Source organism: Eurytemora carolleeae, unplaced genomic scaffold (genome assembly GCF_000591075.1).
Source record: "Eurytemora carolleeae unplaced genomic scaffold, Eaff_2.0 scaffold646, whole genome shotgun sequence".
In the NCBI taxonomy this organism is placed as follows: Eukaryota; Metazoa; Arthropoda; class Copepoda; order Calanoida; family Temoridae; genus Eurytemora; species Eurytemora carolleeae.
Window position 1 is genome coordinate 171438 of NW_019396532.1, and position 14848 is coordinate 186285.

General features: G+C 30.4%; 1 protein-coding gene across 1 annotated transcript; it reads right to left on the reverse strand.

The window, feature by feature from the left end:
- Nucleotides 1-5151: 5151 nt before the first annotated feature.
- On the reverse strand, nucleotides 5152-14814 carry LOC111704974 (uncharacterized). Its single transcript, XM_023477382.1, has 13 exons — nucleotides 14796-14814; nucleotides 14480-14552; nucleotides 12712-12850; nucleotides 12238-12319; nucleotides 12113-12184; nucleotides 10542-10602; nucleotides 9667-9740; nucleotides 8186-8235; nucleotides 7368-7538; nucleotides 7075-7170; nucleotides 6698-6764; nucleotides 6036-6149; nucleotides 5152-5364 (listed from the first exon to the last, which is right to left on the reverse strand). Exons 1-13 carry the CDS (start codon nucleotides 14796-14798, stop codon nucleotides 5269-5271), a joined length of 1098 nt encoding a protein of 365 aa, XP_023333150.1. The 5' UTR covers nucleotides 14799-14814; the 3' UTR covers nucleotides 5152-5268.
- Between the last annotated feature and the right edge of the window lie 34 nt (nucleotides 14815-14848).

Here is a 14848-nt window from a genome sequence, read left to right on the forward strand (position 1 = left end):
AGACAGAAAAAAATACAGTTAATGCAGACAGATATACACAGATATATTCAAAACAGACATTTAGAAACAGATAAATTCATTACAGACACTAGACAGATGAAAATAAAAAATATTTTCAATTTTTCCTGTTCCAGGTTCTCTGGGAGTAGTAAAGAGATAAGAGATCCATACTCCTATGTACCCTTCTCTGCTGGACCAAGGAACTGTATTGGTCAGAAGTACGTCAACTATAATTTTAGTTAAACTTATGAACTAATCTATATAAAATATGCCATAGACTCTAAACACTAGACAGTGATGCTAGACATAAGACACTAGACAGTGACACTAGCTGCAATAGACAGTGACACTATACACTAGACAGAGACACTAGACACTAGACAGTGACACTAGACACTAGACAGTGACACTAGACACTATACAGTGACACTAGACACTAGACAGTAGACAGTATAACGCTTTACCCTACAGTTTTACAAAAGTTCAGAAATTCTTTACTACAGATAGTATCTCTATTTTCAAGAAAGCTCAAGGCCATATCTATTTCCTGGGTATTATTGTACATACACTGAGAGTCTGAAACCCATATAAGTGTTGAAAATGAAGACAACTGTCTATGAAAATAAAACACAGGAATTATGCAGTCTGCCCAGGCCCATTTCTCTTAAAAACTACCAATTTAAAACTACCTATGTAAAAACTACCTATGTAAAACTATTTTCACTAACTTTATTAGCGTCTTCCTACTCTATAGTTTTATATTTCAATTAAATATTTTTAGTTAAAAGATTGAAGAATTCATATTTTTTCCAGGTTTGCAATGCAAGAACTAAAAGTTCTCCTATCATCTGTAATTCGTAAATTTAATATTAAGGTAAATTAAAATCCATTTAACAAGGTAATTAAGATTTTGTTTTCATAACATTAATCTTAGTTGTTTTAGTGTTCTGTTAAACCAGAGGATATTCCTCTACTGGCAGATCTCATTCTTAGACCAAAAAACGGAATCAATATCTGTGTTCAGAATAGAGTTTAACCCCACAGATACTGGGGGTCTGAATCTGGGCCTCCCACCCCCTAAAAAAGTCCCTTCAGTAAAGTTTGAACCCCCTCTCCCCCCAAACACCAGCCTATACAGGGTTAATTAATCAATAAGTTCATTTAAAATATCGGAACAAAAAAATCCAGATTTAGGAACAAAAAAACGTGCCGCAGGGGAACATTTTTTTAAAGACAGAATTTTTTCCTGTTTTGCACTAGGGTTTTTTTTCTGTTAAGTGCTATTGAGAAGATATTTTGAAATCTCAGGGGGGAGGGGGCTATCCCCCCCCCTTCCTTGAATCCGTAAATAAACTCTTCAAATAAAGAAAATCTAAGGGTTATCTAATATTTCTGAAATATATATATTGGCATGTAAAAGTCTTGAGAAAAGATTTTCAGGTGTATAGATGTATAGATGTATAGATGTATAGATGTATAGATATATAGCTTAAAGACTGACTAAATTCTGACCATTCTGATTTAAAGTCGCATAATGCACATCAAAATGTAATATTAGAAGTAATAAAAAAAATCATTCTGAATGTAATAATTCAAGTTTTGTATTAGTTTAAGTTTTATGTGCTTGTTATTATTGTTTCATATATTCAATAAAGTTTTAGTGAGTTTTATTTAAATTTAGTTAAGTGGGTCTATATAATTCCTTTCTAAATCCCATTTGAGATTGACAAATTTGAAAGAAATGGGGCAAATTGTTTTAAAAATATACTTTTAAAGAAAAATTGGGGTCAGAATTTGTTTCTACTGTGTGCAAATAACACTTTTTACAGGGGCAAATGTTCGTGGAAAAGGGGCATTTTTCTATGATTGGGGGCATTTGGTAATGGGAGCAACTTTAAATTTTCTTGGGGCGATTTTATAAATATTAGGGGCAATCAAAGTAAGATTGTGAGCAAGTTGAAAAATTTTGAGAGCAATTTTAAAATTATTGAGGGCAGAATTTGAAAATGTCTTTTTTAAATGGGGGCTTTTTTACAATTGGGGGTAATTGGGGGCAAATGTGTTAGTGGAATTTAAAAATGTTATTTCAATTGGGGGAATTTTTTTACTATTGGGGGCAATTGGGGGCAAATATGTTAGTGGAATCGATTTTTTTTTTTTTTGATTGGGGACATTGTTTTCCCAATTTGGGGGGAGATTTTTCTCCCCAATTGGGGCAAATGTGTTAGTGGTATATGAAATAATTTTTTTGAATGAGGGCATTTTTTACAATTAGGGGCAAATGTATTAGTGGAATTTAAAAATGTTTTTTTTTAATTGGGGACAATATTTTTAAAAGAGAGGGAGAGAGAAGGAGGAGAGAGAAGAGGAGAGAGAAGGGTAGAGAGAAGAGGATAGAAGGGCAGAGAGAAGAGGATAGAGAGAAGGGGAGAGAAAAGGGGACAGAGAACGGGAGAGAGTAGGGGGAGAGACAAGGGGAGAGAAAAGAAAAGAGAGAAGGGGAGAGAAGAGGAAAGAGAAGGGGGAGAGTAGGGAGAGAGGATAGGGAAAATAGATAGAGAAGAGAAGAGAGAAGGAGAGATTGTAAACGATTATTTCAAGTCACCCTCCATTGATAGAATGAAACGTTTGATTCACAACTTTACCCTCTAAAGATTTGACTGCTAAGTATTTATTAGATATCCATATTTTTAAAAACTGGCCTTTTTTATTTGTAATTTCTCTGCTAAGAAGAATTATTTTCATATTTATTGCTGCAGAAACACATCAGAATTTATCATAGTTAAACACTTTTTAGTATTAAAACCGATGAAAATTTTCAATATTATTGATAGGATTGGGATTTTGAGGGTACCGTTGTGAATCATAATTTAGAATCAATAACAAAATCTAGTAAATTTTATCCCTAAAAGAAAGAACATGATGCCAATTATTCACACATTCTAAATCCTTGAATAGTTCGGTTCTGGACACTCCTTAATAAGTTCTCCTACCCTTCACACATTCTGAATCCTTGAATTATCCAGTCCTGAACACTCCCATGTCTGTTCACGAACCCAACACCGTCTGAAACCTTGAACAGTCAATCTATCTGTTTTCTACACTCTTCAATAAAATAAAAGTTCTGAATAAAAAGAATTATAATTTTAGATTTTGAAAATTAGAAATTTTTAAATCCTTCATTAGTGCGGGTTTTCAGATTATAATCTCTTAAACATTTTAGTTTAACGTTAACACCATTTATTCTTCAAGAATTTTAAAACAAAAAATGCCTTTATTTTAAATTAAAATCACAACTAACATGAACGTTAACTGTTTTCTGAAATAAAAACATGGATTTATAATTCATACTTGATCAAACAAGGAATTGTTGTGAGTTAGGAATTGTCGTCTTTGTATATTTTTTTTTAAAAATTTCATATACAGTCCCTTTTAGCATATATAAAACATGTTTTCATCCCTCCAATATCTTTAAATTGTTGAAAGTTGAAAAAAATGTTTTATTTATCAACAAAGTTTGTTTAAACTTAACATTATTTTCTTCAAGTTAGAAGAAAACATAATTTTATGAAGAAACTTATATTAGAACTGAAATTAAATTTTAGGTTCAACTTTTCTAGATATTTTGAAAATCTCAAGAAACTGAAGTTAGTTTGTTTGTGTAGCATTTACTGCAAAATGTTAAATCTATTGAGAAAACTGAACTAACAATAGGGATTACAAATCGTTTCAACTTTCAAACGCTTCAATGTGAAACAAATTTCTTAATGTAAAAATATCATTTGTAACAATTTTCCTTTCTATAGATTTATGTGTATAAAAGGGAGTAAGAAGTTGAATCAAATATGTATACAAACTTTAAAAGGCCGAGATTGTGTACAGTGTACACCTTCACCATAAAAAGACGACAGGGGGGAGAGACTATTCTTTTTAAATGTCTTTCAATTTCAAAACTTTAACTTCCATAAAAATTAGATATTTAATCTTTTAAAAGAGTGATCTTTATGAATTGAAATGCAAATTATCGTCAGTGCACTGTAAGTGACCTTCCATTTTTAGACTGGAGTGTTAAATTCACAGCAGTACCGTCAAAAGCTTTGTCTGATCAAGATTTATGGAGATATTCATGTTTTCTCTCTGAAATTGATTTTTTCCTCTTAAAATAGAGGGTCACATGGAGGGGGCATAATGTCCGTGGGGAGTTTGAAATTATAAAACCTTAAAGTTTTCATTTTCGCAGAGTTTGTTAGTTCTTCAAGTCGAACTCATCAAAAATCCCAGTTATTCCAGAAAATTAAAAACTTTTCTTAATCCAATATTTACTTAAAAATATTCTGTAAAGTTTGGTTCCAATAAACTTGATTAAGAAGAGATCATCTCAACAGTTTTTATGGAACTATAGAAAACTTTAAACTTAGTTTCCAGATGCCATCTTCCCTTCCATACATTAATTTATTTCCATTCACAAAAACATAGAATTTTTGAAATTTATAAATGATTTTCTTAGAAAAAAGTTGATAGAGAAAAAAATGCATTTTTTGTCTATAGAAACAGTAAGAATTGAAGTGCAATGACCATCAATAGAAACAGTAACAGTTTAATTGCAATGGTGTCCTGAATTGCAAAAATTCATTTAAAAGAAATAATTCTGTCAATTGTCTTTTTTGTCTCAATTGCATAATTACCCAAGTCGCTTCTTATGGATAACTACAATTAAACGTTATCAATTGTTAAATAAAATAGTCTAAGTTTGAAATATCAAAGATTTTCATCATTAGGTATAAACAAATAGGGATTTAAAATTTGAGTTCGTGGCAAATTCTCTTTTATACTGAATACACTTGAAACTTTACCTTCCATGGGAAAAGAGAACCCCAGCCTGATTTTCATCAATTTTTGAATTGAATTTTAAAGTAAGAAAAAAATCAATGGGTTTCCACAAAAAATTCCGAGGTCAAAAAGTCTGTGTTAAATATTAAATTTGCCAAGAGAGTTATGTGTTCCAGTGAAATCCTTTTAACGATGTTAAATAATTTAAAGAACTTCTATAATCCCATTTCTTTCAAACACAGTTTGTTTCTTCTCTTTCTTGCAAGAGAATTTTGATTTACAACACATTAGTTGTTTAGTTTAGCAGGGTAAAAGACAATGTCTAGGATATATTTATTTAAGATATCAAATTTTATTCTTAAAAAGACGAACCCGTTTTGAGCAAGTCAAGAGCATAAAAATAAAACTTTCAACTTTATATCTTTTACATTTCTTTATTTAATTTCTCAACAAGACTCCAGCTGTATCGACTTCATCCTTGATGATTTCTTCGTTATTATCCATTAGTTCAAGACCTTCATCAGGATGTTTATTCTGAAAATTAAAACATGTCATTTCTTGGGATCAAAATTTAAATTCATGAGCCCGCGATTTAAAAGCTTCGACTCAGGTTTAAGGCCTTCCACCCAACATTAAGAAATTAGGCCCAATGAACATAAAACCGACCTTGGTAGATTTTAGGGAAGAATTTGTCTAAATATTGATTATTATTCTAATCAAATCCCCTGAATTAACCAATTCTAACCATGAAAATCCGCCAAATACAATACTTAATTGATTTGAAAAACCCAACGCCACGCTGTGGAAAATTAGATGCAATTAAGATCCAAAATATTGAGTCTTAAATTAGACTTAAAGACAGGTGAACTCTAAATATTATTTTCCCAAATTTTTCCCAAGTTCATAAATTGATTGTGGAAATCAAATATTTTAATCCTAAATCTTTGATCTTTGGTCAAACAGTAAAATATAAAATTTCAAGGATTTACTTCATCAGTGGCCGAATTTGAAGAATTTAAACCGCCTTGCTGAACCACCATAAACTGGTTCCAATTGAGCACCGGCTTAAATCTCGAAACACTGAATACAATTTCAAGTGAAACCAACCATGTTTGAGCCGCATCTAAAATTTGAGACCTGGCTCAAATTCTTTTGAATTTGGCCTGGGGCGACGAAAATAATAAATAAATGCAGGAAAAAGTCACCTTGTAGATTCTAACTTTATTGAAGACATCAAAGTACTTGAAAACGAAGTTGATAAGAACTATGAGGACAATACAGGCAACCAAGGCCATAATGAGTTCATAGTAGTTTAAAACCTACAAATATATGAAAAAGGTCTCAACATTTAGTAAAAAACAATATTTTTGCAAAAAATTTAGTAAAGGAAAAAAAATCAGTTTTCAGTGGTACATGGAAAGTGTTCAGTCTTCAAAAGCTGATTCCATGTTTACATAGTTTTTTTTTACACTTAGATGCTTTTAAAATTTGTTAAAAGCAAATACTTTTAACAGTAAGTGAAACCTAATCCACAGTTTGAAGGGTCTTTCAGTAAAAAAACTTTGTAATTTTTATCATAAAAAATTAAAATGACGAAGAATTAAAGTTTTAAGTTATATTTGTAAAATTCAAGTTAGAGTTTAACAATGTATAGGTTCACCTTAAAGATGGTGCATTTAAAAATTTCATAATATTCAAAGGGAAAATTTTTGAAAACGGAGATTATCCGTCAATTAATAAGTTCTATAAACATTTAATCCGCAAAACTTTAATCGAATAAAAAAAGAAAAGAACTTGAATCTAAAAAAATAAATACTTCTAATACAAGTAGATGTAACAATTAAAATCAAATGGACAATCAGTATACCTCTTCCAAAAACGTAGTTGCTGAAAATTTAAACGTAGTTGATGAAACAGCTTTCCTTTCTTGGTTTCTGAAAGAAGAAAACAGACCTTTATTTCTGTTCAAGCAGATTTTAAATGGTCATTCATTTAAAGATTTACCTTAACAATTAACAACAGTAACTTTACACCTAGTTGTTAGGGGAAAAATAAAGGAGATATTCTTGTTTTTCAATCTGACTATAGAACATTTTTTAAAACGTTTTTTTTCAAAATATAAAAACAACAACATTGCTCATTCTTACTTAATTAAAAATTTAAAGGCTATCGTGTATGTGAAATATAATACTTTAAATCAGTAAACAGTCCCTTCTAATGTTAAAACCTGTCTGCATTGCTTACCTGTAATCTACTGTGATGACCCCTGTGACCAGCTGGAAAACTGAATGGGAGGAATTTTCCGCACCACCGATAGAAAAGTTGTAGCTAACAGATAACCTTAAGAGAAAACGTTATCCTAATATCTTTGCAACAAAACGTTGTAGACTTTTAATACTTTAAACTATGAATTCTGCTAAGTTTAATACATTGAGTTAAAAATAACACAATTTTACACCATTAGGTTGCATGATATAGGAAATAATTTATGGCAAATAATCAGTTTCTTTTATTTAAATTATTTTATTTGATAATACATAATACTGTTGCTAGTTGAAGGGTAGAGAGGAGCTAGTTTACAGCTGATAACTCTACACATAGCTCGTATACTGCAGAATACACTAAATACAATATATATAGTTGAAGGGTAGAGAGGAGCTAGTTTACAGCTGATAACTCTACACATAGCTCGTATACTGCAGAATACACTAAATACAGTATATATATAGTTGAAGGATAGAGAGAAGCTAGTTTACAGCTGATAACTCTGCACATAGCTCGTATACTGCAGAATACACTAAAGACAATATATATAATATGTTTTGATTTTATTTTTTAAAATAATATTTAGCTTACCACTTGTTTTCGAACATTCCTAATATTAAAATGTCGTCTTCATTAACAAAAATCCTTCAAACGGGAATAAATGTTTTTATAAGTAACTCTCAGGTCATAACAATTAAAACATATTATGAAAAATAAACTATATGCAAATGTGGCGAAATACAATCGATGACTATAGGTTGTAATATCTGAATGATTTGTTCGAAATTAAATAGATTTTTTTACGGTCTAAGTCGTATGTTGCATCTTTCTGAATTTGTAGGGACACTACGTTCTTCGGTATTTGTCGTTTTTAACAATTTTCTCCTAATAGACGCGACAATTAGAAGTAAGACAAGTAGCGATCAAAAGCGCTTTATTATCGCATTAAGCCTTATACCCCCTTTCCTTTTTCGCGAACACTCCCTTTAAAAATAATAAATGATTATTCAAATTTAGTTGGTATGGTTAAGTTGTCTTAAGGGTATGTAACGTTGAACTTGGAATTAAAGATAAAAATAATTTTTTTTACTTTTCAACATTTTGATGAGGAAGTGCCGAAGGTTGTGGTGGAATCCTTCTCTAAACAAATATAAAGAATTGAATTAGTAGAAATCAGGTTTATCGTAATTTTTTTTAAATATTTAAATTTTATGCTACAAAACTTAATTAAAAAACTTAACTTCCGAGGTTTTTTGTTTTAAATTCCTGGATGATTGATCTCAATATCCGATGTGGGGACTTTAAATTTGAGAATTAATGCATAATCTCTTTTTTTCAGTTATAACTACAGGCACGATTACATTGCAAAATAACGATTAATTAATCTGTAGATTTAACAAAAGATTGAGATTAAGGCTTTGTTCTCGATATCCAGAGTACAAGAGTTCCCTGAGTTGGGAATTCTAGAATGGGATACCATTAATCCCGACTGCTTAATCCGAATATCCCATGTGGCCAGTTTTGATTTCTTGCTTAATCCACACTTTTTTGGAAAAAGTAAAGAAATATCAAAAACCGGTTTTTTAAAAATTAAGAGTCCTTCCCGTTTCTGTATATTATTCTGAAATAGCGCGCAAAATTTGAAATTTATCGGCATCTGAAACATGTTGCATCTGAAACCTAGCATCTGAAACCTAGCATCTGAAACATGTTGCATCTGAAACCTAGCATCTGAAACCTAGCTTCTGAAACATGTTGCTTCTGAAACCTAGCTTCTGAAACGCGACTTTGATTTGTTGAATTTTATACACTATTCAGGATACAGTACAAGATTAAGTTAGTCTAGAGATTAAGAAAAAGAGAGGATCAAGCATTAATCTAAAGTTCCCAGCTCAGGTCTACTAAACTCGTATTTTAAGATGTACTCTTTAACTTTTGAAAAACCGGTTATTATCTGGTGTTGATTGTGTCATTAATGTTAGTTAAGACTACTGTTTAAAATGATGATGAAATATATTTTAAATAAGTTCATATTAACATGATTAAATTTATATTTGCTTAAATGCTCTAAAAGCCGGCTTGTGAACAACTGACTTTAATTCAATCGGATATTAGTTCAATCGATGTAATCAAAAGTGTGTCCATTGGATACTCAGATTAATCGATCAGGATTAAGGATATGTCATTTAAATATTCCCAGCTCCGAGATGGAAACTTTAGAATGGTGGATATCGGGATTAATGCTTGATCCACTCTTTTTCTTAATCTCCAGATTAAATATTGCTTGTTTTCCTCATGAATTTAATCTCCAGATTAATTAACAGATCGGGATTAAGGATATCACATTCTAAAGTTTTTAGCTCAGAGCTGAAAACTTTAGAATGGGATATCCTTTATCCTGATCGGATAATTAATCTGGAGATTAAAAATGAGAGGAGAACAAGCAATATTTAATCTCGAGATTAAGAAAAAGAGTGGATTAAGCCTTAATCCCGATATCCACCATTCTAAAGTCTTCAGCTCAGGTGTCCTAAAATCGTATTTTGTATAATTTAAAGAATCAAAACTTACAAATTCCAGATCTCCTTCTTCCGTACATGGATTCCCACCAAGTACTACAGATGCTTCATTGGTAAGGGGGTGATCTAGAATATATTTGAAACTAGGCTTTTAGGCAATTCTTTTGGTAAATTGTAAATTTAAAATTTTAACATTTTAGAAATAATAAATGTCTAAATTTTTTTATATTTGACCATTCATAAACCTTGTATAGGGGCATTTGAGTTGACACATTAAGTTTGGCCCGATCAGTTAAACCATGTTTTCTTTAATTAACATTTGATTTCCTGTTGGACACACCAGCCAAATGTATATATTCAACCGAAGTTAACGGACAATAGAATACTTTGACTATTATTGATGTTTAAAAACAAACAAATAATAAAAAGTAATAACCAGAAAACTCTAGAATACGAAGACGACATAAGAACAATGCTGAAGTGCATTGATGTTGTTACATCACAAATAGTTTTACTATTATGTTATTAAATGATTCATTACGTTTTCTGGTTATCATTTTAAATGTTTTGTATGTATCTATATAATTAAACGGCTGGACCGTTTGGGCTGTTATTTTTTGTGGACACTCATGGGTGACCGGGGGTAGTTAAAAGGTTAAAAAAAACGATGCTTTAAAAAAAAATTTTATATTTTTTTTCTATTTTATCCTACTTATTATTTTTGGAAGGTTCGTTGNAAATACAAATACAATTGAGCAGAGGGTCCCAAAATACAAATACAATTGAGCAGAGGGTCCCAAAATACAAATACAATTGAGCAGAGGGTCCCAAAATACAAATACAATTGAGCAGAGGGTCCCAAAAAATATTGATTTCGACAAATATATTTTATTCTTTTCTTCAAAATTAAAAAAAAGCAAAGATGACCTGACGGTAGAAAAACAAGAATCTCAGACTCTGAATTCATACTTGGACCACTGTTAATTATCTAAAAGATTCAGAATTCATACTCGGACCACTGTTAATTATCTAAAAGATACAGAATTCATACTTGGACCACTGTAAATTATCTAAAAGATACAGAGTTCATACTTGGACCACTGTTTATTATCTAAAAGATACAGAACTCATACTTGGACCACTGTTAATTATCTAAAAGATACAGAATTCATACTTGGACCACTGTTAATTATCTAAAAGATACAGAATTCATACTCATACCACTGTTAATTATCTAAAAGATACAGACTTCATACTCGGACCACTGTTAATTATCTAAAAGATACAGAGTTCATACTTGGACCACTGTTTATTATCTAAAAGATACAGAACTCATACTCGGACCACTGTTAGTTATCTAAAAGATACAGAACTCATACTTGGACCACTGTTAATTATCTAAAAGATACAGAATTCATATTTGGACCACTGTTAATTATCTAAAAGATACAAAATTCATACTTGGGCCACTGTTAATTATCTAAAAGATACAGAATTCATACTTGGACCACTGTTAATTATCTAAAAGATACAGAATTCATACTTGGACCACTGTTAATTATCTAAAAGATACAGAATTCATACTTGGACCACTGTTAATTATCTAAAAGATACAGAATTCATACTCGGACCACTATAAATTATCTAAAAGATAAATAGTCTTAATGTTAATATTTTGTCAACCTTACTCACAAGGAACTAAGATTTTTGACACAAATTTTTTAATCCTTATATCTTTGCAACCTCTACGACATCAGGTTCCAAAGATATAGAGAATTCTTTTATTTTCTTGTGTGCAAACATTTAAATAAATTAAAATGGGTTCATAATGTCTCCTAATGAAAATTAGACCTATGGAGTGTATGCAAGTGCCTTTTAGTAAAACATGTTAGATTCCATTTAAAGCAGCCTCCTCCCTGCAACATTCTGTTGACAACTTTCATAAAATTTTTAAAATTTTTAATTTATTAATTAAAAGCCTAGATTATCTGGTTATTATTTAGAAAATATAGATTGTGGATGAAACAAAAAATTATAAATCTAAAACATAAATTTTGGCACTAATGCACTTATTCTTTGGTTTAAATAATCAAGATGATTGAATGCAGGTAGTAAATGGTTGAACCTGGTATCTTGGAACCTGGAACCAAGGTTGATTAACCTTAAAACTACCTGGAACCAAGGTTGATTAACCTCAAAACTACCTGGAACCAAGGTTGATATTAACCTTAAAACTACCTGGAACCAAGGTTGATTAACCTTAAAACTACCTGGAACCAAAATTGATGAACCTCAAAACTACCTGGAAACATGATTAACCCCAAAACTACCTGGAACCATGATTATCTCCAAAACTACCTGGAACCATGATTAACCCCAAAACTACCTGGAACCATGATTAACTCCAAAACTACCTGGAACCATGATTAACCCAAAACTACCTGGAACCATGATTAACTCCAAAACTACCTGGAACCATGATTAACTCTCAAAATTACCTGAAATTCATGTTTAACAATCTGTAACTCCTCTTTATTCCGGTCTGGTGTGTTTTCTCTCCATATCAAGGTCTTAAATTTAGTTTTTTAAAGAATGATTTTAGGAGCAAAAAAAACTATCCTACCTTATCAGCGCTCGTAGGGGTCGCTGAAATATCCCAAATTTGTTTAATATCAATTCTAAGATTTTCAGAGAACACCTTTTTACTAAACAAACATGTTCAATATGCTTTTCATTTTTTAAGGAAGAATATCAAATTTTTTTTAATGGATAAATCTGCCATAAAATCATGCGTTATTATTATATTTCTGAAAAAATATTGTTAGCATTGTTTATTACAAAATATGATTATTTTAACGACAAAAAATTGGAATCTGTCATTTTATTTAATAATTAAATTTAATATGGAAACTAAATTTTACAGAATAAAATAAAGAAAATTTTTCGATTGTTTAGAAAGTGTCGCTGACTAGGGATCACATTTTGCTTATTTTACAAAAATACTCAAAATATTCGATAAAAAAATCACATTTTTTATTTGCTTATATAAATTTTGCAAAAAGATTACTTAAAATTACATTGTAAACGAAAAGTTGACCTGCATGCGGAGGAAGCGCTGACCCTAATATCCAGCTGGGGTTCAGGTATAAACCCTGTGGGTGAATCTATCTCAAGCTTGACAGAACTTTTATCATCCTTCATCAGTGCTTTGAGGTTACAAACCAGTTTACCGTCAACTAACCATTAATACTCATTTAAACTAGAAATCAAAATAACAGGATTTCACTTGACAATTGTAATTCCAATACGCACCTTATTGTTTGAAGTTAACCATCTTTTATCATATTGAGTTAATTAAAAGTCTTTCCAAATTACAAATGTTTTGTTTAAAATTACGAATGTATTGATAACAATTATGAATGTATTGATCAAAATTACGAATGTATTGTTCAAAATTATAAATGTGTTGTTAAAAATTATGAATGTATTGTTAAAAATTAGGAATTTATTGATCAAAATTACAAATATATTGTTCGACTATACAATTGCTTTATCCAAAATTACAAATGTTTCTTTGGAAATTTCAATATTTTGTTAAAAATTACGAACGTTAAAAATTAGTGAGATCCGTAATATTCTTGGCAACATTTAGAACAATTCTTAAACTTTTTCTAAACCAGAGCATTTTCATTTCTTATTCAATGTTTCCGTAAAGAGAACTTGAAATTAATTATTTACCTTTCAAGAATGCACAACATATTCAGCTTTGGTCTGAATATATATTATTCTCTGATAGGATATATAATATTTATAATATATAATATATAATATATATAATATGTAATATATAATATATATAATATATATAACACAGTTTATATTAACAACCTTTTACAATACATAATGTGAAAATGAGAGTAGAGCTGACAACTTTACAATTGCGGATATCGAGATCAATGCTTGATCTTCTATTTTTGTTAATCTTGATATTGTTTTAATCTGTTGTTTATATCCATGAAAGTTTAAAAAATTCAACCAATCAGAGTGGTGTATGCAGAATCCCAAACAGCCGATCGGAAGCTAGGAAATTTTGCGCGTCATTTAAAAAGAGAACTTTTTTTAGTTGGAATCCTATGTCAGGGATATCCCAAAAGCAGAAAAGTATCCACAGTGGATATCACTATCGTTTGAGTAAAAGTAAATAGTTCCATTTACTGATACTAATAGATAGAAAGATATATGTTAGCGCCATACTATTTCTTTTGGTTCAAAATAGACAAGAAACACATGACTGAACCCTGATTGGATGAGGCGCTAATGGACTCGGCATACAGGAGTGATATTCATATCAAACAATCGGTATGAAGAGAGTATCTAATTCTAAAGTTTCCAGCTCAGTCCTCATTGTTTTAAAATGAAAGAATTAAATAAATAAATTCCATCCATCTTAATATTAACTTTAAACCTATTATGAAAATTTAAATATAATCAATTAGTATTCATAATTCAACTCATTAAAGGTAATTAAAGTAAAATCAATTGAAATATTCGATTTGAAATATGTTTCTTCGTAAAAATGTGTGGCAAAGGGTTGCTCTCTTCTAACTCAAATTTTCTAATTCTTTCTAATCTGTGCAACATGATGTACTTTCTAATCTGTGCAACATGATGTACTTTCTAATCTGTGCAACATGATGTACTTTCTAATCTGTGCAACATGATGTACTTTCTAATCTGTGCAACATGATGTACTTTCTAATCTGTGCAACATGATGTACTTTCTAATCTGTGCAACATGATGTACTTTTAATAATTAAAAAATTATTTTTCCGTTGTATTAATATATAGAGTATAAAGGAAGGTTCCTTTAAGACATCTTCCAACAATATCATCAGGGAGTACTTGTGTTACATTACTGTTCAAAATAGTTATATTCACCTAAAATAAGATTTTTAAAGGTACTGTTAACTGATTTTAAATATCTCCACTACAATCAGACCATTTACAATTTCGCAACTTTACTTTAAATCTTCAGTTCAGGTAAATAATATTAGTTACCATGTTACTATGTGAGAGTTCAGGTAAATGATATTAGTTACCATGTTACTATGGGAGAGTTCAGGTAAATAATATTAGTTACCATGTTACTATGTGAGAGTTCAGGTAAATGATATTATTTACCATGTTACTATGTGAGAGTTCAGGTAAATGATATTAGTTACCATGTTACTATG

Bases quoted from the DNA above. Each gene is read 5' to 3' on its own strand.
- LOC111704974 (XM_023477382.1), bottom strand. The intron at 10,603-12,112 runs GTAATTTTGAGA...TGAATCTTTTAG, and splicing joins TTGTTAAACATGAATTTCAG to ATAATTAACAGTGGTCCAAG. The intron at 7,539-8,185 runs GTAAAAAAAATT...TACTGTATTTAG, and splicing joins CCTCATCAAAATGTTGAAAA to TGTATTCTGCAGTATACGAG.